Here is a 15,971-nt window from a genome sequence, read left to right on the forward strand (position 1 = left end):
CCCGCTATGAATTAATGAAATTTATTCTGCCATAAACATTGACTCGGTAAATTCCCCAACCGCTGAGTATATGGGCTCCTTTCAATAATAAAACATTATCAACCGTTAATAGTTTTGATTTAATATTTTTATATGATATTACAATGATCATAAATCTTGACGAGGGCTAGGCTGCTTGCGATTGTGGAACATCTAACTTTTATTTATTTATATTTTTGTGGTCGAGGGACCACATGCCACGTCATTCATGCACTTAAGGTTTGGGCATATATGATATATCCGGGGCAGGGGCGCATACGAAGAGTCAATGATCCAATTATAGAACCTTCAACCTAGAGGGTGTCGTTTATGCACTTAAATGAAAGATTTTATAAAAATAAATTTATAAATTAATATGACGTAATACAATACGTAATATATACTTTATAATAAAAATAAGTTTGTAATTTAACATATCATATCAAATCACATTAATTTATAAATTTATTATTGTGAAATATTTTCTTACTTTATAATAAAAATAAGTTTGTAATTTAATATATCATATCAAATTACATTAATATGTGAATTTACTATTGTGAAATATTTTATTTGGCTAAACCATTAATTTCTTTTTCTCTTTTTTTTTTTTTTTTTATTTTATATATAATAAAGATGGCCATCACTATGGATGATGACCCTATTCTATCTTTTGTTTTTATAACATTTTGGTCTGATGAACTCTTCGATTAGACCATTGCCAAGCTTATAAGAATAAAAGCATAATCAACGGATTGGGGACAGAATTGATGAGTTATTCCATAAGACAAATTCATCTCTATAATTTGTTAAGATACGTTAAAGTGTTATCACAAAGAAATAAAAACTAAATGTAAAAGCAACAAGAAAGCGAAGCTATCGATGAAGCACCTTAGTCATGGTTTGATTCACGACTCCTTTGGTGCACAATATAACCAAACATGCTTTTATTATATAAGAATAATATTACTCATCATCTCAATTTTTATTATTTTTTTATTATTTTATAACGTGGTAATAAATAATTAAAAATTATTTATTATATTTTATTTATAAATCTATCATTTAATGCCATATCATAAAATGATAAAAATTAAAATGATGAATAGATTTTTTTATTATATAAATAAAAATATATTTGGATTAACATTTTGTAGGAGGATGGGTTTTATAAATTAATATTATTTAAAAACAAAACAAAAAAGAAGAAGGAAGAAAGAAAGAAAGCCGGCCGAAATGGCTCGATTTGTTTGGAGGAGAGAGCAGAGCCAAAACAAAAGGGTCTGCCTGATCACTTCGTGTCTCGCTCTCTCTCTCTCTCCATAAGACTGGTCAGAGAATTTTTATAGGAAGAAGCGAAGAACGAAAAATCCACAACGGACGCGGAAAGCGAATCGTCCAAGGAATCAAATAAAAGCTCAACATCTATTACACTCTTATTCACATCTATACATATATAAATATAGAAACCCTCCCTCCCTCCCTCCCTGTGTGCGCGGGCGAGTCTGGCTTTTGATTCTTTCTTCTTATTCTTCTGCCCTAGATCTTGATAAACCATTGGCCTATAGCTGCCGATTCCAGATCTTTTTATTGTCGCTCCTGATTTGCGTGGTTTTCGGGTCTTTCTCAGCTCGATTCAGCTCTATATCTTTCCAGGTATTCAAGATTTTCCGTTTCCCCCCATTGTTTTTCTTGTTAGAGACGGACGGGGAGGTTTCGCTGCCTACTTTTATTTTTTAATTTATAATTTGGATGTTCTTGTTATTAGCTTTTACGAATTTTCTTGGGAACCAATCCCTGGATATGCATTATTTGGGGGGTTGACTATTAGTGAGATGGAGTGTGCATTTGGGATTGCGATTTCGTGGGGTTTGAGCGAGTCTTGATTTTTAGGTAGGTTGGAACTTTATGGGCGTTGGATGTGGGTTTGAAAGCTTTGGTTTTTATTTTTTTATTTACTTATATTATTTTTTTAATTAGGAATATTGGTTGGTTTAAGTCGTTGGGCTGCTTGACAACTTTGAGTTTGAAGGATCTGTTTATTAAGCGTTTCCTTCTAGTTTCCTTGTTTCTACTTTTGATAATTTTTTTTCCTTTCTTTTATTCTATTGTATAACTCCAAGATCGCTGTTTTGCTTGTCTTTACGTTTCTGAATTTTCATCTTCAATTGTTTAGAGTGTATGCGCTCTTGCCCCTGTTAGGTTAATGAGAAAAGGTAATAAAAGAGAGGAACAAAAAGAGAGAATATGTTTCAGTCTCGAATATGGGGTTTTTGATATGGTCCTGCCGGGCTGAGTCTGTTATGGTTTATTAGCCCAGGTGCTTTATCTTATCATTGTCATATCTTTTTCCTACATGAGTTATGTGTAAACCTATTTTTTCTCATATGATTTTATTTTACATGAGCTCGTGGTCTGAATTTTCAAACGCGTAGACTCTTGCAGTTTTTAAGCATTTATCAAGATTATCTGGCCTGCTAATGGGTTTCCCTCTGATTTCAGATTCTTCAATACCAATACGTCCAGGATTCACTAATAGGCTATTAAATACTAATTCCATAAGGAAAGAATGTTGTGGTGAAGGGGAATGAAGGACAAGATTGACATCGCTTGGATATGAAGTTGTGATGCATTTAGTCTAGATGAAGACAGGTCAGGCGTGGCGTGTAGGCATGGGTGATATGCAGATCTTGCCTGGGCCTCGCCATCGTCCTCCCATGAAGAGGCCTACGTGGATTATTGTCTTGGTTTCATTGGTCACGGTATTTCTAATTTGTGCTTATATGTATCCGCCTCAAAGCAGTGCCGCATGTTATGTATTTTCTTCTAGAGGCTGTGAGGCTATTTCAAATTGGCTTCCACCTGCTCCTGCACGGGAATTAACCGATGAAGAACTTGCATCTCGTGCTGTGATTAGAGATATTCTGAATACATCTCCCACTAAATCTGAAAAATCTAAAATTGCCTTCATGTTCTTGACTCCGGGTTCATTGCCTTTTGAGAAGCTGTGGGAGAAGTTTTTCCATGTAAGTTTCTGTTTTATCTTGGTTCTTTTAATTTTTTTTGGGCCTAATAAAAAGACGTGTTTCTTGATTATGAATTTTTTCCTTACTTCTGTCCCGACCATGGATATCGTGCTTAAAGCTTGATATTATACTTCTGTCATAAATTGCTTTCATAAGCTTTGCTTTTACAAGTAGTGTAGTCTCATTAAAAAATGTAGAAGGGAATGACCGTAGTGCACAAGAACTATTGTTTTAAAAAACTACTGAACTGCAAATATTAAATTTGCTTTGTGTTTTGATCCTGATTCCTGACTTGCACCTAAGTGATGGAGTTTTGTACTTCTGTCTTTTTAGATTTTTTAATTTATGCATGGTAAATATGTCCTAGTTACTTGTTATGCTATCGTTTGCCCTTATAAAGAGCAAGTCTGTTTATAATAATTGTGAGATTCATTTCTCTCCAAACACTGTTTCATGCATATAAAGCCTACCTTATTGCTGTTAAGTTCATATATTTAATTTAGCTATATGCATGTAAAGTCTATCTAATTGTTGGTAAGTTTATATATTTAAAGAAGTTTTTCCATATTTTGTGGCAGGGTCATGAAGGCAAATTCTCTGTTTATGTGCACGCATCTAAGGAAAAACCAGTACATTTGAGCCATTATTTTGTTAATCGAGACATTCACAGTGATCAGGTTGAAAATCTTGCTTTCTGAATGTGATCGAAATTTATATTCCTTAGATGGAAGTATGCCTTTGAAGAAAAAAACTATGAAAATCATGTTTGTTGCAATCATTTTATTACTTTGTTTATTTTTTTTTATCGGTAAACAAAATTTTATTAATAATAATAAGGATAGGCAATAACCCGAGTATATGGGATATATATAAGAGCATCACGTATGCTTGATGATTTAGTGTATACAAGAAATTTATGTAAGTTCATACCAACAAAATCTACTACAAAAGCTCAATGGAATAAAATATTAAAAAATAAAATTCTAAGCTCATCCATTGACCACATATGATCTTCAAAACTTCTGTCATTCCTCTCCATTCAAATGCACCCCATAGGCATATCAGAAACATATTCAAAACTGTTGCAATCTGTGAGTTGCCCTGAAGGCCTCTCCAAAAAGCTAGAAGATCGATCACTCGTTTCAGAATCATCTAAGCTAGTCCCATCCCAGCAAAGATTTCATTTTGTAAGGTTGTGGCAATATCACAATGAAGTAGTAGATAGTCAACATACTTCTCACTCTTTTTGCACATATAACACCAATCCAAGACAATGATTCGACGTTTCTTTAAATCATCTTAGGTGAGGATCTTCCTCAAGGAAGCCGTTCATACAAAGAATAATTTTTTGATAGGTATTTAGAGGAGCCTTAGTCTTCCATATACTCTTCCACGGTAATGGACTTGTGTTATGTGTAGTAAGGGTTTGGTAGAATGAGTGAATGGCGAATACCGATCAAAAAAAGAAAGAATGAGTGAATGGCAAACTTCCCTTTCCTAGTAGGACGCCAATAAATCTTATCTTAAACTTCCCTCATTCCAATAGAATACACAAGATTCTAGCCTCCACGAAGGAGTCAACTTCTTAATCTTGAGAATCTCTGGAGAATGTAATATTCCATTTTATACTTTGTTCCTGTTTATGGAAGAATCTGCAAATTCTCCCTTTCTCCCGGTAATATTGGATTTTTTTCCAGTTACAATCTAGTACATATATTTACTCTATGGTTGTTCCACTGTGGAAATAGAAAACATTGCTCCTTGAAGAAACGCCAGGTCTTCAGTTGCTTTTAATATCTCCCGTGGTTTTTATATCAATTTTCCTTTTATACTGTCCGACAATAATGGGCTGGGGATATTTCCCTGATCGCTTGATTGGTTTACACGTTTAATTACTTATTTTGCCAGGCAGTCCCTGGTCACTTTGGTTGAAACATAATATCATGATCTTTTATTCATTAATGTATATCTAGGAAATTAATGAGCATAAATATGGATATTGGTATAAAAAATCTAAAGAATTTCATGAGCTTTCATTCATTAATATAGATCTAGGAAATTAGTGAGCATAAATATGGATATTGGTATAAAAAAATATAAAGAATCTCACGATCTTTTATTCATTAATCTGGTATAGGAATTTAGTGAGTATATGAATGGAGAGTGGTATGAAAAATCTTAATAAAAATGAGGATATAGCCTGTAAAATCTATACATGTCTGGGTGTTTCCAAGAAGCTTTGGGCACACTTAAGGACTCGTTTGGTTCCTTGACTGCACTTATCTCACAGCTGAGTTCGGTTCAGATTTAGACCTCTTCTAATATCCAAATACCCAACTCTCAAATCATTAAACTTATCTCAACTCAAAACCTCTTTACACTTGGGACCCACAACCTTTTTTAACTCAACACTTCTTTACTCGCGGGACCTACAACTTTTTTCAACTTCTCATAAATACATCTAAACTTATCTTAGGTGGGTGCCACAAAACTCACTCCACCATCTCAACTCACTATTATTTATAGAAACTCAACTCAGCTCAGCATCCAAACGCAGCCTAGTGAAATAAGAAGGTCCGTTCAATTTTGAATATACTCATAAATTCCATAAATATTCATTTTTGGTAGGTCATAAACCCCATAATTATTTTTGGTAAGTCAGGAATTCCATATATATACAGGAACATTGGTGTTAGATATATTGTTTACTTATCAAAAAAACATTGGTGTTAGATATATGTGTACTTGGGCATTGCCTAGTTTCATTCTATTCAATAAAGATTCTTACTTATAAAAAAAAAGAAAGACATGAGATGGATTCGTTGTGAAAGTACCCAAACTACATATGAACAGAATCTAACATGCACTGACTCATTAATGGTGAAATTACTGTTGTTGTCTGTTCTTTACAATTTGCATAAACATGGTTCAATTCTTCTCACAGTTACACTATACGTTTTTTATTTTTATCTTTTCAAGCTGTAAAGTTATGCACTTGTAATTTTCGGTAAAACTAATTACAGCTGTTTTGGTCAGTAATTCTTTTTAATAGGTACTTCTTTTTTACACGGTAATCATTTGTAAAATCATATATTGCTTGTCCGTGGTAATTTTCATGATATTAGTTTGTGATTATTGATTTGGTTCTTTTAGTTCTTTAATAAGATTAGCTGCTGATAATTTTGCAGGTCATATGGGGAAAAATTTCGATGGTTGATGCAGAGAGACGATTATTGGCACATGCTCTCAAAGATCCTGCTAACCAGCATTTCGTTTTACTTTCTGATAGGTGATGAGATTGTGTGATTACTTGGAGTTCTTTTTCTCCAAATTGTACTTACTTCCTTATATAAGTTTCTTCACTCTTTCTGGCATTGCAGTTGTGTACCGTTGCACAATTTTGACTATATCTACAAGTACCTGATGCATACAAATATCAGCTTTGTTGACTGGTAATTCTTCTTGTAGAATGGCCTATTTTAAGGATGGAGTAAGCATTGCAAGTTTTCATCTTGTGGAATTTCAAGTCAGCATTGTGGCATTCAAATTTGAAATTCATCATTTTTGGAATTGATTTGGATCAAGACTTCTCCTTGTTGATGCACTACATTTTCTTTTCCTCTTCTTTATTCCCCAGCTTTCAGGATCCTGGTCCTCATGGAAATGGCCGGTATTCAGAACACATGTTGCCTGAAATTGAGAAGAAAGACTTTAGAAAGGGTGCTCAGGTATATTTTCTCTAAGATAATGATGAGGTGGAATGTAGTTCATACAAAATACTTGATGCTTATATATTGAATAAGAACTGATCTCCATCTCCCCATAGCCTTTTTCAATATCTTATTCGAGGATGTACTATTAGAGGGACCATGCAAGTTAGAAATGGGGCTTCATTAGATCTTTTTATAATTTAGACAATTACCTAACTATTGTAATCCCTCTCTGTTAGCTGGTTTTTTTGAGATGGTGGTGGTTGAAGTCAAACCAATGATTATAGGGTATCAGTGGTGAAGCATTATTGCATGCAGTTGTAAAGAGCTTTGCCTTTTTTACGATACAGTTAGGACAGGGTTCATAAGGGTCTTTGGTCATAAGAAGTTTTTTTACTTGTATATATATAAATAAAAGATATACCAAGATGAGCACCTCTAAATTGAACCTCTTTCAGTATTCGCTACGGGTAGCATTTAATTCTTTGATTTATTTCAGTGGTTCTCAATGAAGAGGCAGCATGCTGTGATAGTTATGGCTGATACTCTATACTACTCCAAATTTCGTGATTACTGCAAGGTGAAATTCATGACGCTTCAATCTTCTTCATGGTTTCTGAAAATATGATATTTCTATTTGGGTTTTCTGATAATCTTTTATGGTAATGGAGACATACAAGTGTCTTGTCATCTGCAATATTTGTTCTTTGATGCTTGTTCATATTATGCCATTTGCTTCATGTTATTCCCCATGCATATTTTGATCATACAATGCAATTTTTAATTTTTGATTGTCTATTGGTTCCAAGATTGTGATAGTCATCATCGCCATCCTCTTTTTTCACCACTTCATGGAGATATATCTTTTCATTTTATTGCTTGTAAGTTATTTGCTTATCTTATTACAACTGTACGGATCTGTGCTTGGGAAAAAGTTTGACGTGAAGGTACAAAAGAGAGATTCTTGGCACATCATGAGTGCTTTTGCTCTGTATTTGACCTTGACTGAATTCACGTGGACTCATTTTCATTCGCTGTATTTTTAGCATTAATTTTATATAACTATTGTGCAAGGATTGTTACCTATTGGGATTTGTCGGGACGCTGTTCTCGGACACACGAACCTAATGATAAAAGTGATAGTCAAGCTTTCCCTTGCTGGCTTCTGTAACAAAGTGTTATTTCATCTCCATTCTCTATCTAATGTTGAAGGTCTGGTCTTCAACCCATTGTAGTTTATGGGATCCCCTTGGTTGTTCTACATAAGCATATCATAGCTAAATTGTTAACATTCGGGAAACTGATAGAGTGGGGCGCAACAATGACTTGTATCTTTACCCAGTCAATGACTGAACTGTGTAAAGATACCTGAATCATAGCCCATTATTGCTGGTTCAAAACATTCTAGGGAGATTACTTTGTTTTAGATGGTGGTCTCCTATGCATTTGATGTTTCCATCAGTAGGTACTAATGTCGGTGTTATTGATCACTACAGCCAGGTTTGGAGGGGCGTAATTGCATTGCTGATGAACATTACCTGCCAACCTTTTTCCATGTGAGAATCTCTGTCCGCATTCCATCTTGAGCTTTTACTTGTTATCAGCATCCTTGACTGAACCTATTGAAAATGTTTCCAGATTGTCGATCCTGGTGGAATTGCCAATTGGTCAATCACACATGTTGATTGGTCTGAGAGAAAGTGGCACCCAAAATCATACAAGGCTCGTGATATTACCAAACAGCTTGTGAAGAATATTACGGTATGATTCTACTTGATCAGAGAGATTTGTTCTCATGGCACTTTTTTACTCCTTGGGAAATTCATTGGAGATTAACTGAATTCCCCAGGGAATATCTCATAAAAAAAATATTTCTTTGGCAATTCAGTTCATCTCCATTTAGAATCCACCCCCGTTCATCCTGCTACCTATAATTATGTGTCCTGGTGTTGAAACACATCATCATCTTCTCAAAACTGTCCCCTCCTCAAATTTGAAAAGAAATGAAAAAGGGAAAGAGGATAGATATTTTTTTGATTCGCTGCTGCTTTAAATTTGAAAGATTAACTGTGCCGGTTCACGATGTAAAATGATGAAATTGGTGAGTAATGACCTCATGAAATTGGTAAAGTTGGCGTCATTGTGCACCAATTTTACCTACCTTGCCTTTAGCAAGCTGAGCATGTCATTTAGAAGCTGTTGCTATTTCAATGGGATTTCATGGATTGTGATGACACTTTGAACGTTGTTATATCTGCAGTCAATTGATGTAAGCGTTCATGTTACCAGCGATGAGAAGGTATGCTTTTTATAATGAACCCTGATTCAATCTTTCAGACGTGCAATGGATAGGCAGTATTTGAAACAATTTCCTTTCCTTGGGCTTCTACAGAAGGAAGTGCAAATGTGGCCTTGCCTATGGAACGGCGAACAACGGCCATGTTACTTATTTGCCAGGAAATTTTACCCTGAAGCTCTGGATAACTTGTTGCTGCTTTTCTCCAATTATACAACAATTTGAGCAAGATATTTTTGACTCCTTAGATTCTTTGGTCGAATCAGTTGTTGCTTTCGACCCTTTGCTCGATCTATGGTTCCCTCGTAGGCTCATAGCTTTTGAAGTTGTAAATTGCCACATTATTAGGTTTGAATGATCGGAAGCACAATTCTCGAGTGCGAGGGCAACTGGCATAGCAATTAGGGTGACCTGAGTTGGCAGGAGGCTAACAGATTGTTAGTGTCACTTCCTTGGGGATGGTTGTATTGTTTATTTTTTTTTCCCCTGTAATTCGGGCTCTACAAATGTTGATCTACTTGTGCTGCAGAAAATTTTGGGGGAATTATTTCCGTGCAATTATGGTTAATCTTTGTACAAGGTGATGACAAGGTGAAGTTCTGAATACGAGACATAACTAGAGCCTTGAAATCATACCGAGTTGAAAGAGAGAAAAGAAGGTTGTGTGAGTAGAAATTCTAGAATAATATTGTACCAATCAAGATGTGCTGCACCTGTGGGTAGAAAATCTCAGTATATGCTATGTGCTATATGGTATGAACTAACACCAGTATTGATTTGATATTAGAATGGGCTAAACATCTCTATAGTCTTTCTTCATTCTATATCTACTTTCCACTTAATCCTTATTTTTCCTATTTTTGCATGCTTATGGTGGCACCCTTGCCTTATCTTTTCATATGAAATAAAAGTCTCAAGAACATTAAAAGTTGGGGTGTAAAAAAAAAAAAGGTTAATTAAACTTTACTCTCTTGAATTTTTACTCAATTCACAATGTGTTTCCGAAATTAATAATTGTATTAAAGTGGATCATTGAACTTTCAAAATTTCTCAATCATCCATTTCATCCACTAGTAATGTTAAATCTAACGAAAATTCATTGTATGTACTGCCCATGTGCATTTACTATAAAGATGTAATTTTCATCTAATTGATTATCATTAATCATATAAAATATAAAATAATATATTCTATCAATTAATAATAAATTATTAAATAATTTTTTTATTAATTTATATATAGTTAATGAACATCAAATAATTTCATTGTGTACATAGATTATTTATACTTGTTTGCAACCTAGGTATAAAATAATTTTATATATGGTTAATGATTAATGATTTATTATTAATTGATAGCATATATTATTTTATATTTTATATAGTCAATAATAATAAATTAGATAAAAATTACATCTTTGCAGTGAATTTTCGTTAGATTTGACGCTACTGGTAGACGGAATGAGGGATTGAGAAGTTTTGAAAGTTCGAGGGTCCACTTTGATGGAATTATTAGTTTCAAAAGTATATTGTAAATTGAGTGAAAGTAGGAGTGGGCAGCGGGGGCTCGCCCCCACATGGGCGGGCAGGCTATCCCACACGGCCCATGCGGGGCAGGGCGCGTGAAGGACCCATAGCGGGGGCGGGAGCCGGGCTGAGCCCAGCGGGGCCTCGCCCCGCACCCCGCTCCTCACCGTCCCACATAATATAAAAAAATTATTTTTTATATTTATATAAATATATATTGTATATAAAGCAATCTAAAATATAATTTTAATGAGTTTATATTTTTTTGAATAAAATTTATATTTATATTATATTATAATTTAGATCTAAAAAAAATTAAATCTAAAAAAAATTATAAATCTAGTGAACCACTGGATTGAGCGGAGGGCAGGACGGGGTACAGTTTCAACCCCACGCCCCAGCCTCCTGGGGGCGGGGTGCGGGATTGAAACCATCCCTCGCGTGCATGGTGGGGGACGGGGGCGGGGTTAGCACCCCTGAGTGAAAGTTTAAAAAGATAAAATGTAATTAACCAAAAAAACCCGGTAAAACAAGATTAAATCAGTGTTTGGTCCAATTTTAAATTGGTCCGATATCCATTTTCATATTTTGAAACAAAAACGTTGTCATGGCGTGCAATTACTGACGTGATGGGTCATGTCATCAAATAATGACTTTGTTTCAGCTGAATAACAAAACGTTGTTCCAATTCTCACAGCTCAGCATCGTACCAGTTGTGGTAGACCAAAGAGATGGAGCTCCGGTCTTTGTGGGACTTCAACTGAACCAGGACTCGTTCCAAAACCTCTTTCTGGAACGTCGCGACCGCCACTCGTTCCAGAACCTTTTTCCTCTCAGGATCCATGGTTATTCGGAGCTCAAGATCAAATAAAAAAATTCTAACCTCCAAATAGCTACAAAGCGATGAGAATTGGAAACACCCCCAAAAGAATTTCTAAAAATGAAGAATTAAAAAAAGAAAAAAAAAATCTAGAATCAAATGGTTTTGTGGAGAAAAAATATTAATAAATAAAATCCTCTAAGATGGAAGACGTAGCCGTCGCCGATAAGCTGAAGCAGCTCTGGATGGTCATGGATGCGGCCCCAAATCTATTTTGCAACACCGTCCATTACAATCCCTCTTTTCTTTACGGATGGGTCCAAAGCATGTTTTCCGAGCTCAATAATCCACCCAATACCATTCTTGACACTATGTGTAATGAACTTTCTTGGTGGATGTTTGTATCAAGGAAAAAGGATGGTGTAAACGCAGAAGAGCTGAGCTGCTGTAATAGGGACTCAGAGTGCATGCAAGATGTTTAATAAAATGTTTGATAAATCGTAGCAGCGGCAGAACATGCTAGAGATGGAGATGAAAGAGCCACGGTCCGTTCGACGAGTTCATTGTCGATGAGAATAAATGCTTGGAAAACTCTGTGCTTCATCAAGAGTGGGTAGATTGGGATTTCACTTTGCCGAGAGAGACCAAGCAGACTGGAGCCATTTTGGGCACCGCAGATCCAGTATTGCATGAACCGATCATCTCGTTGTGATTCGGATCGATCTGTAGATGATGTCTCACATGCATGCATATTCATCGCATATATAAACGGGTTGACCCGATATCGGGTCGGGCAGAGTATTTCCCGCAAACGTTGGGTCGGGCCTATATATTGAACGGTTTGGTTGGGTTGCAGCCCTATAAGTTGTGCCACACGTCCCCTGGTTACATCCACTTGCACAGTGGCGCTTGTCCATTGCAGATCTCGTTTTTAAAATCGATTTGAACCGGAAGACCAAACCAATATAACATGAAATATTAATCTTATTATTCATGTCCATTAATCTTATAACATAAAATAAATATAACATTTGATATAATATAAAATTAACCTTAAAAGTTTTAGTATAACATTTGATTTGTGATATAACATAAAGTAATCTTATAACTTAAAGTTTTAGTATAAGTTTTCCCAAACCTATCAAAACTTTCCACCGCTTTCTTTACTTCAGACCGACCAAACCCCAAATCAGCTTTGGAAGGGTAGCTTACAGAACTTGATGCAACCGTATCAACTCTTTCCTGTTCATAAAGATTGCATGGTGCATCGAAATTTTTATCATAAGCGTTATACGGTTATACCATCTTCGGACTGGGAAATCACAGAAGCAACTTGGTCAATAACTGCAACAACTTCTTGGATACTTCCTTGCTCACATAAAACAAGAAGAAAACTTCCTATCAACTCTGTTTCAACCTTGGTATCAACTTTGTTTATAAGATCCACGGCAGATTGGGACTGAAGCATTTCTCTCAAGATGCTCCTGGCTTCTTCCATCCTTCCTTTGGCACATAGACCTCGGATCAAATACAAGAAACCCAAGAAATCTGGAGATATGCCTTTCTTCTTGAACTCCATAAAAAACACGAGGGCCCCTTCCATGTCACCCTTTTGGTTATAGCCACTGATAACAGCACTAACAACGTATTCATCAGGCTTTAGGCATTTAATCTCCATATCAGACAGAAGCCTAAAGGCTTCCTCCCTTCTACCGAACTTGCAATAACCATTGATCAATGAGTTGTAAACACGTGTATTTGGATTAAAATCCTTGAGAACCATTCTCTCAAACAACTGCTTGCCATCTAGCAGAAACCCCTCCCGGCATAATGCATCAATCAATGTAGCATATGTTATTTCAGAGGGAACTAAACCATTTTTCTCCATTGAATCAAATAACCTAAATGCTTTGACAAGGTGACCCTGGCAGCACAGTCCGTTTATAACTGAATTATAAGAGATGATGTTTAGGGTAATCCCTTTCTTTTTAACAAAAGCACAAACATCTAAGGCCTTATTGACATGCCCTCCCTTGCATAGTCCATCAACTATGATTGAATAATCAACCACATTCATAAGGGGTAGATACTTTTCAGCCTCCACAAGAAGCTTATATGCATCTAAAACTCTACCACTTACAAGTTCCTTAAAAACCGAAACAGGAAAAGTGACTGCTGAATTCTTATCATTGATTCTGTCAAGAACCTGCATCGCTCTGTCGGCATTCATCAGACACAGGTAGTGTGCTAGTATCCTGCTTACCCTATGCTCAGCTAGGCCATATTCTTTGAGAAATGCAATCAAAATAGATTGACTCAGTGACACTTTTCCAACACTAAAAAGCCCTTTTAAGATTGAATAGTAAGACTTACTTGTCACAGTTGATTCTTTCTTTCTCCTTGCTATGTACACTTGACTTGCAGTCTCAAGAAAACCTCTCTTGCACAAGTACAACATAGCATCATTACACGTTATACAATATATTTCTGGCCTCAGATTCTTCAACCTGCAAACTAATTTTAAAATTCCATCCGCACTTTTTGCTTCAAAAATTGCTTTGATCAGCATCATATAGGTATTCACATCCAAAGCTAAATCTTTCTCGTTGAGTTCGATAAACACTTCAGTGGCCATATCCACCGTACCCTTCTTGCAGAGCCCATTAATAATACAATTGTAGCATGCAACTGAAGAAATAAACGTCCTCTGAAAATCATCAAATATCTCAAGTGCCTCGTCGGTTCTTCCTACTTTACAATACCCTTCAATCATCGTACAATAAGTAACAAAATCTGCAGCCAAAATTCCCTTGTAGATCACATACATATCTTCAAATGCCCCTACCATAAATAGTGCTTTGATGAGTATATTGCACATGACAACATCCATGCAGACTGCAGCCTTTTCCAATCTCCTCTTTGTTTCCAAAGTCCCCACTGTATTCTCTTCCTCAATATACCCATGTAACAGTGTACAATAAGTAATAATATCTCCATCTATGCCCTTTGAGAGCTCATCAGCCTCAGATGTCCTCCCAAACTTGCACAATCCATTAATCACAGTATTATAGGTCACGATACTTGGATTAATCCCCCTCTTCTCCATTTCATCGAGCAAATGAAAGACATTATCAAAAAAATGAAAGACATGATCAAAATCTCCACTCCTGCAAAGGCCATTAATTAAAGTTGCAAACATAAATTCATCAACTTCAATTCCCGAAACTTCAACAATCTTGAAAATAGCAAACGCTTCCTTCATTTTCCCTTTCTTGCAAAATCCCAAAATGATGCAAGTGTACGTAACCAAATGGGGCTCTATTCCATCTTTACTCATCTTATTCAAAAGACCGACTACCTTTTCCACATCCCCAAGCTTGGACAAGCCATCTATTAGTATAGTATAGCTCATAACATCTGGCTTGATTCCTCTTTCCACCATTTATTTTTTCTTTATAAACGCCTCCTTTGAATCCCCTTCCGCTATATACCCATAAATCCAACTGCTATAAAAAACAACATCAAATGACAATCCTTCCATCTCCATCCTACAAACCAAATCACGAATCTCATTCACTCTACCAACTTAACAAAGAGCACCCGCAATCGCCGTGTAAGTCACCACTCTTCGAATTTGTGAGATTTGAGGAGAGCCCACGCGAGGATTGTGGGTGCGAGAGTTGCCTTTGATTTGGTTCGAACTCATTTCAGAGAAGAAGTGGATGATTGAGTTGAATCTGTGGGTTCGTGAGAGAAAGAGAAGGAATTGGTTGATGGACTTGAGACTGGGGGAGAAGCCTCTTTTGAGTGAGGTTTGAAGAGGCGGGAGTATAGGGAAATTATTACTATGATTATCATAACGAGAGGAAGAAGAAGAACGAAAGAATTTGGTGCGAGTGGAAAACATTTGTTCATGGAACTTTGAACTTGGCCGAACAATCTTGTTGCTATTAACGCGAAGACTCGTACAGGCCGTTGCAAGTGAGGCGATGCTCTCTCCTGAATCATGAGACCGATCCAATCGCGCTATATCTTTCACAAGAAAGCACATAACATTTGAAGGAAAGTATTCAATGCAATAAGAGGAATGTTACGTCCCGTTGTGGAATGCGTAAGGATTACAATCATTTAAAAAAAAATGAGATTTCTTATTAAAAATTTATTTATTTTTATGTGAAATTTTTTTTAAAGTAGTTGCGTGACATTTAACGAGTCATTTTTCGTATAATAAAATTTGATTTTCGGACTATATATTAGGATCCGAATTGGGCCTAATATTTATTAGGACATGGATTCTTCGAGGCTACAAATTTTATAAAGCTGAGAAAAGCCACACTTCGACCAACACAATACCGTCCATTGGACTGCTTCTAAGAAAATTATTAGGTTCGAATTGTATGTTGGTGGGGGTAAACAAGAATCCCAACTTAGTAAGGCGGGCTAATGGGCTTCGAATGGAATTTTAGATGGGTAAAAGTGTAATTGGGCTTGAAATGGTTGTTGAGTCAGAGAGCTCCATTACCGCCAAAATGCCCACAAGCTTGGGCATACAGCACTTTGCCTCCTCGGCTTGGG

The 15,971-nt window shown here is 36.0% G+C and overlaps 1 protein-coding gene and 1 pseudogene across 2 annotated transcripts; one reads left to right on the forward strand and one right to left on the reverse strand.

Moving 5' to 3' along the window:
- Nucleotides 1-1,248: 1,248 nt before the first annotated feature.
- On the forward strand, nt 1,249-9,833 carry LOC121261068 (glycosyltransferase BC10-like). Of its 2 annotated transcripts, XM_041163222.1 has the most exons (12): nt 1,249-1,674; nt 2,521-3,044; nt 3,623-3,721; nt 6,233-6,333; nt 6,425-6,496; nt 6,682-6,772; nt 7,254-7,334; nt 7,916-7,966; nt 8,251-8,310; nt 8,393-8,515; nt 9,015-9,053; nt 9,147-9,833. In XM_041163222.1, exons 2-12 carry the CDS (start codon nt 2,661-2,663, stop codon nt 9,273-9,275), a joined length of 1,230 nt encoding a protein of 409 aa, XP_041019156.1. In that variant the 5' UTR covers nt 1,249-1,674; nt 2,521-2,660; the 3' UTR covers nt 9,276-9,833. The 2 variants fall into 2 exon arrangements, with proteins under 2 accessions (XP_041019156.1, XP_041019157.1); XM_041163223.1 differs by lacking the exon at nt 7,916-7,966 and having other exon boundaries at nt 1,250-1,674.
- A 2,836-nt stretch (nt 9,834-12,669) lies between these two features.
- LOC121261069 lies at nt 12,670-15,199 on the reverse strand (annotated as a pseudogene).
- Between the last annotated feature and the right edge of the window lie 772 nt (nt 15,200-15,971).

This window comes from Juglans microcarpa x Juglans regia, chromosome 4D (assembly GCF_004785595.1).
Source record: "Juglans microcarpa x Juglans regia isolate MS1-56 chromosome 4D, Jm3101_v1.0, whole genome shotgun sequence".
Classification (NCBI taxonomy): domain Eukaryota; kingdom Viridiplantae; phylum Streptophyta; class Magnoliopsida; order Fagales; family Juglandaceae; genus Juglans; species Juglans microcarpa x Juglans regia.

What these genes read in the sequence shown, in the direction of transcription:
- LOC121261068 (XM_041163222.1), top strand. Translation starts at nt 2,661, where the DNA reads ATGAAGACAGGTCAGGCGTGGCGTGTAGGCATGGGTGATATGCAGATC. An exon ending in AATATCAGCTTTGTTGACTG is followed by an intron (nt 6,497 to 6,681) that starts GTAATTCTTCTT and finishes TTTATTCCCCAG; the next exon opens with CTTTCAGGATCCTGGTCCTC. An exon ending in ACCTGCCAACCTTTTTCCAT is followed by an intron (nt 8,311 to 8,392) that starts GTGAGAATCTCT and finishes AAATGTTTCCAG; the next exon opens with ATTGTCGATCCTGGTGGAAT.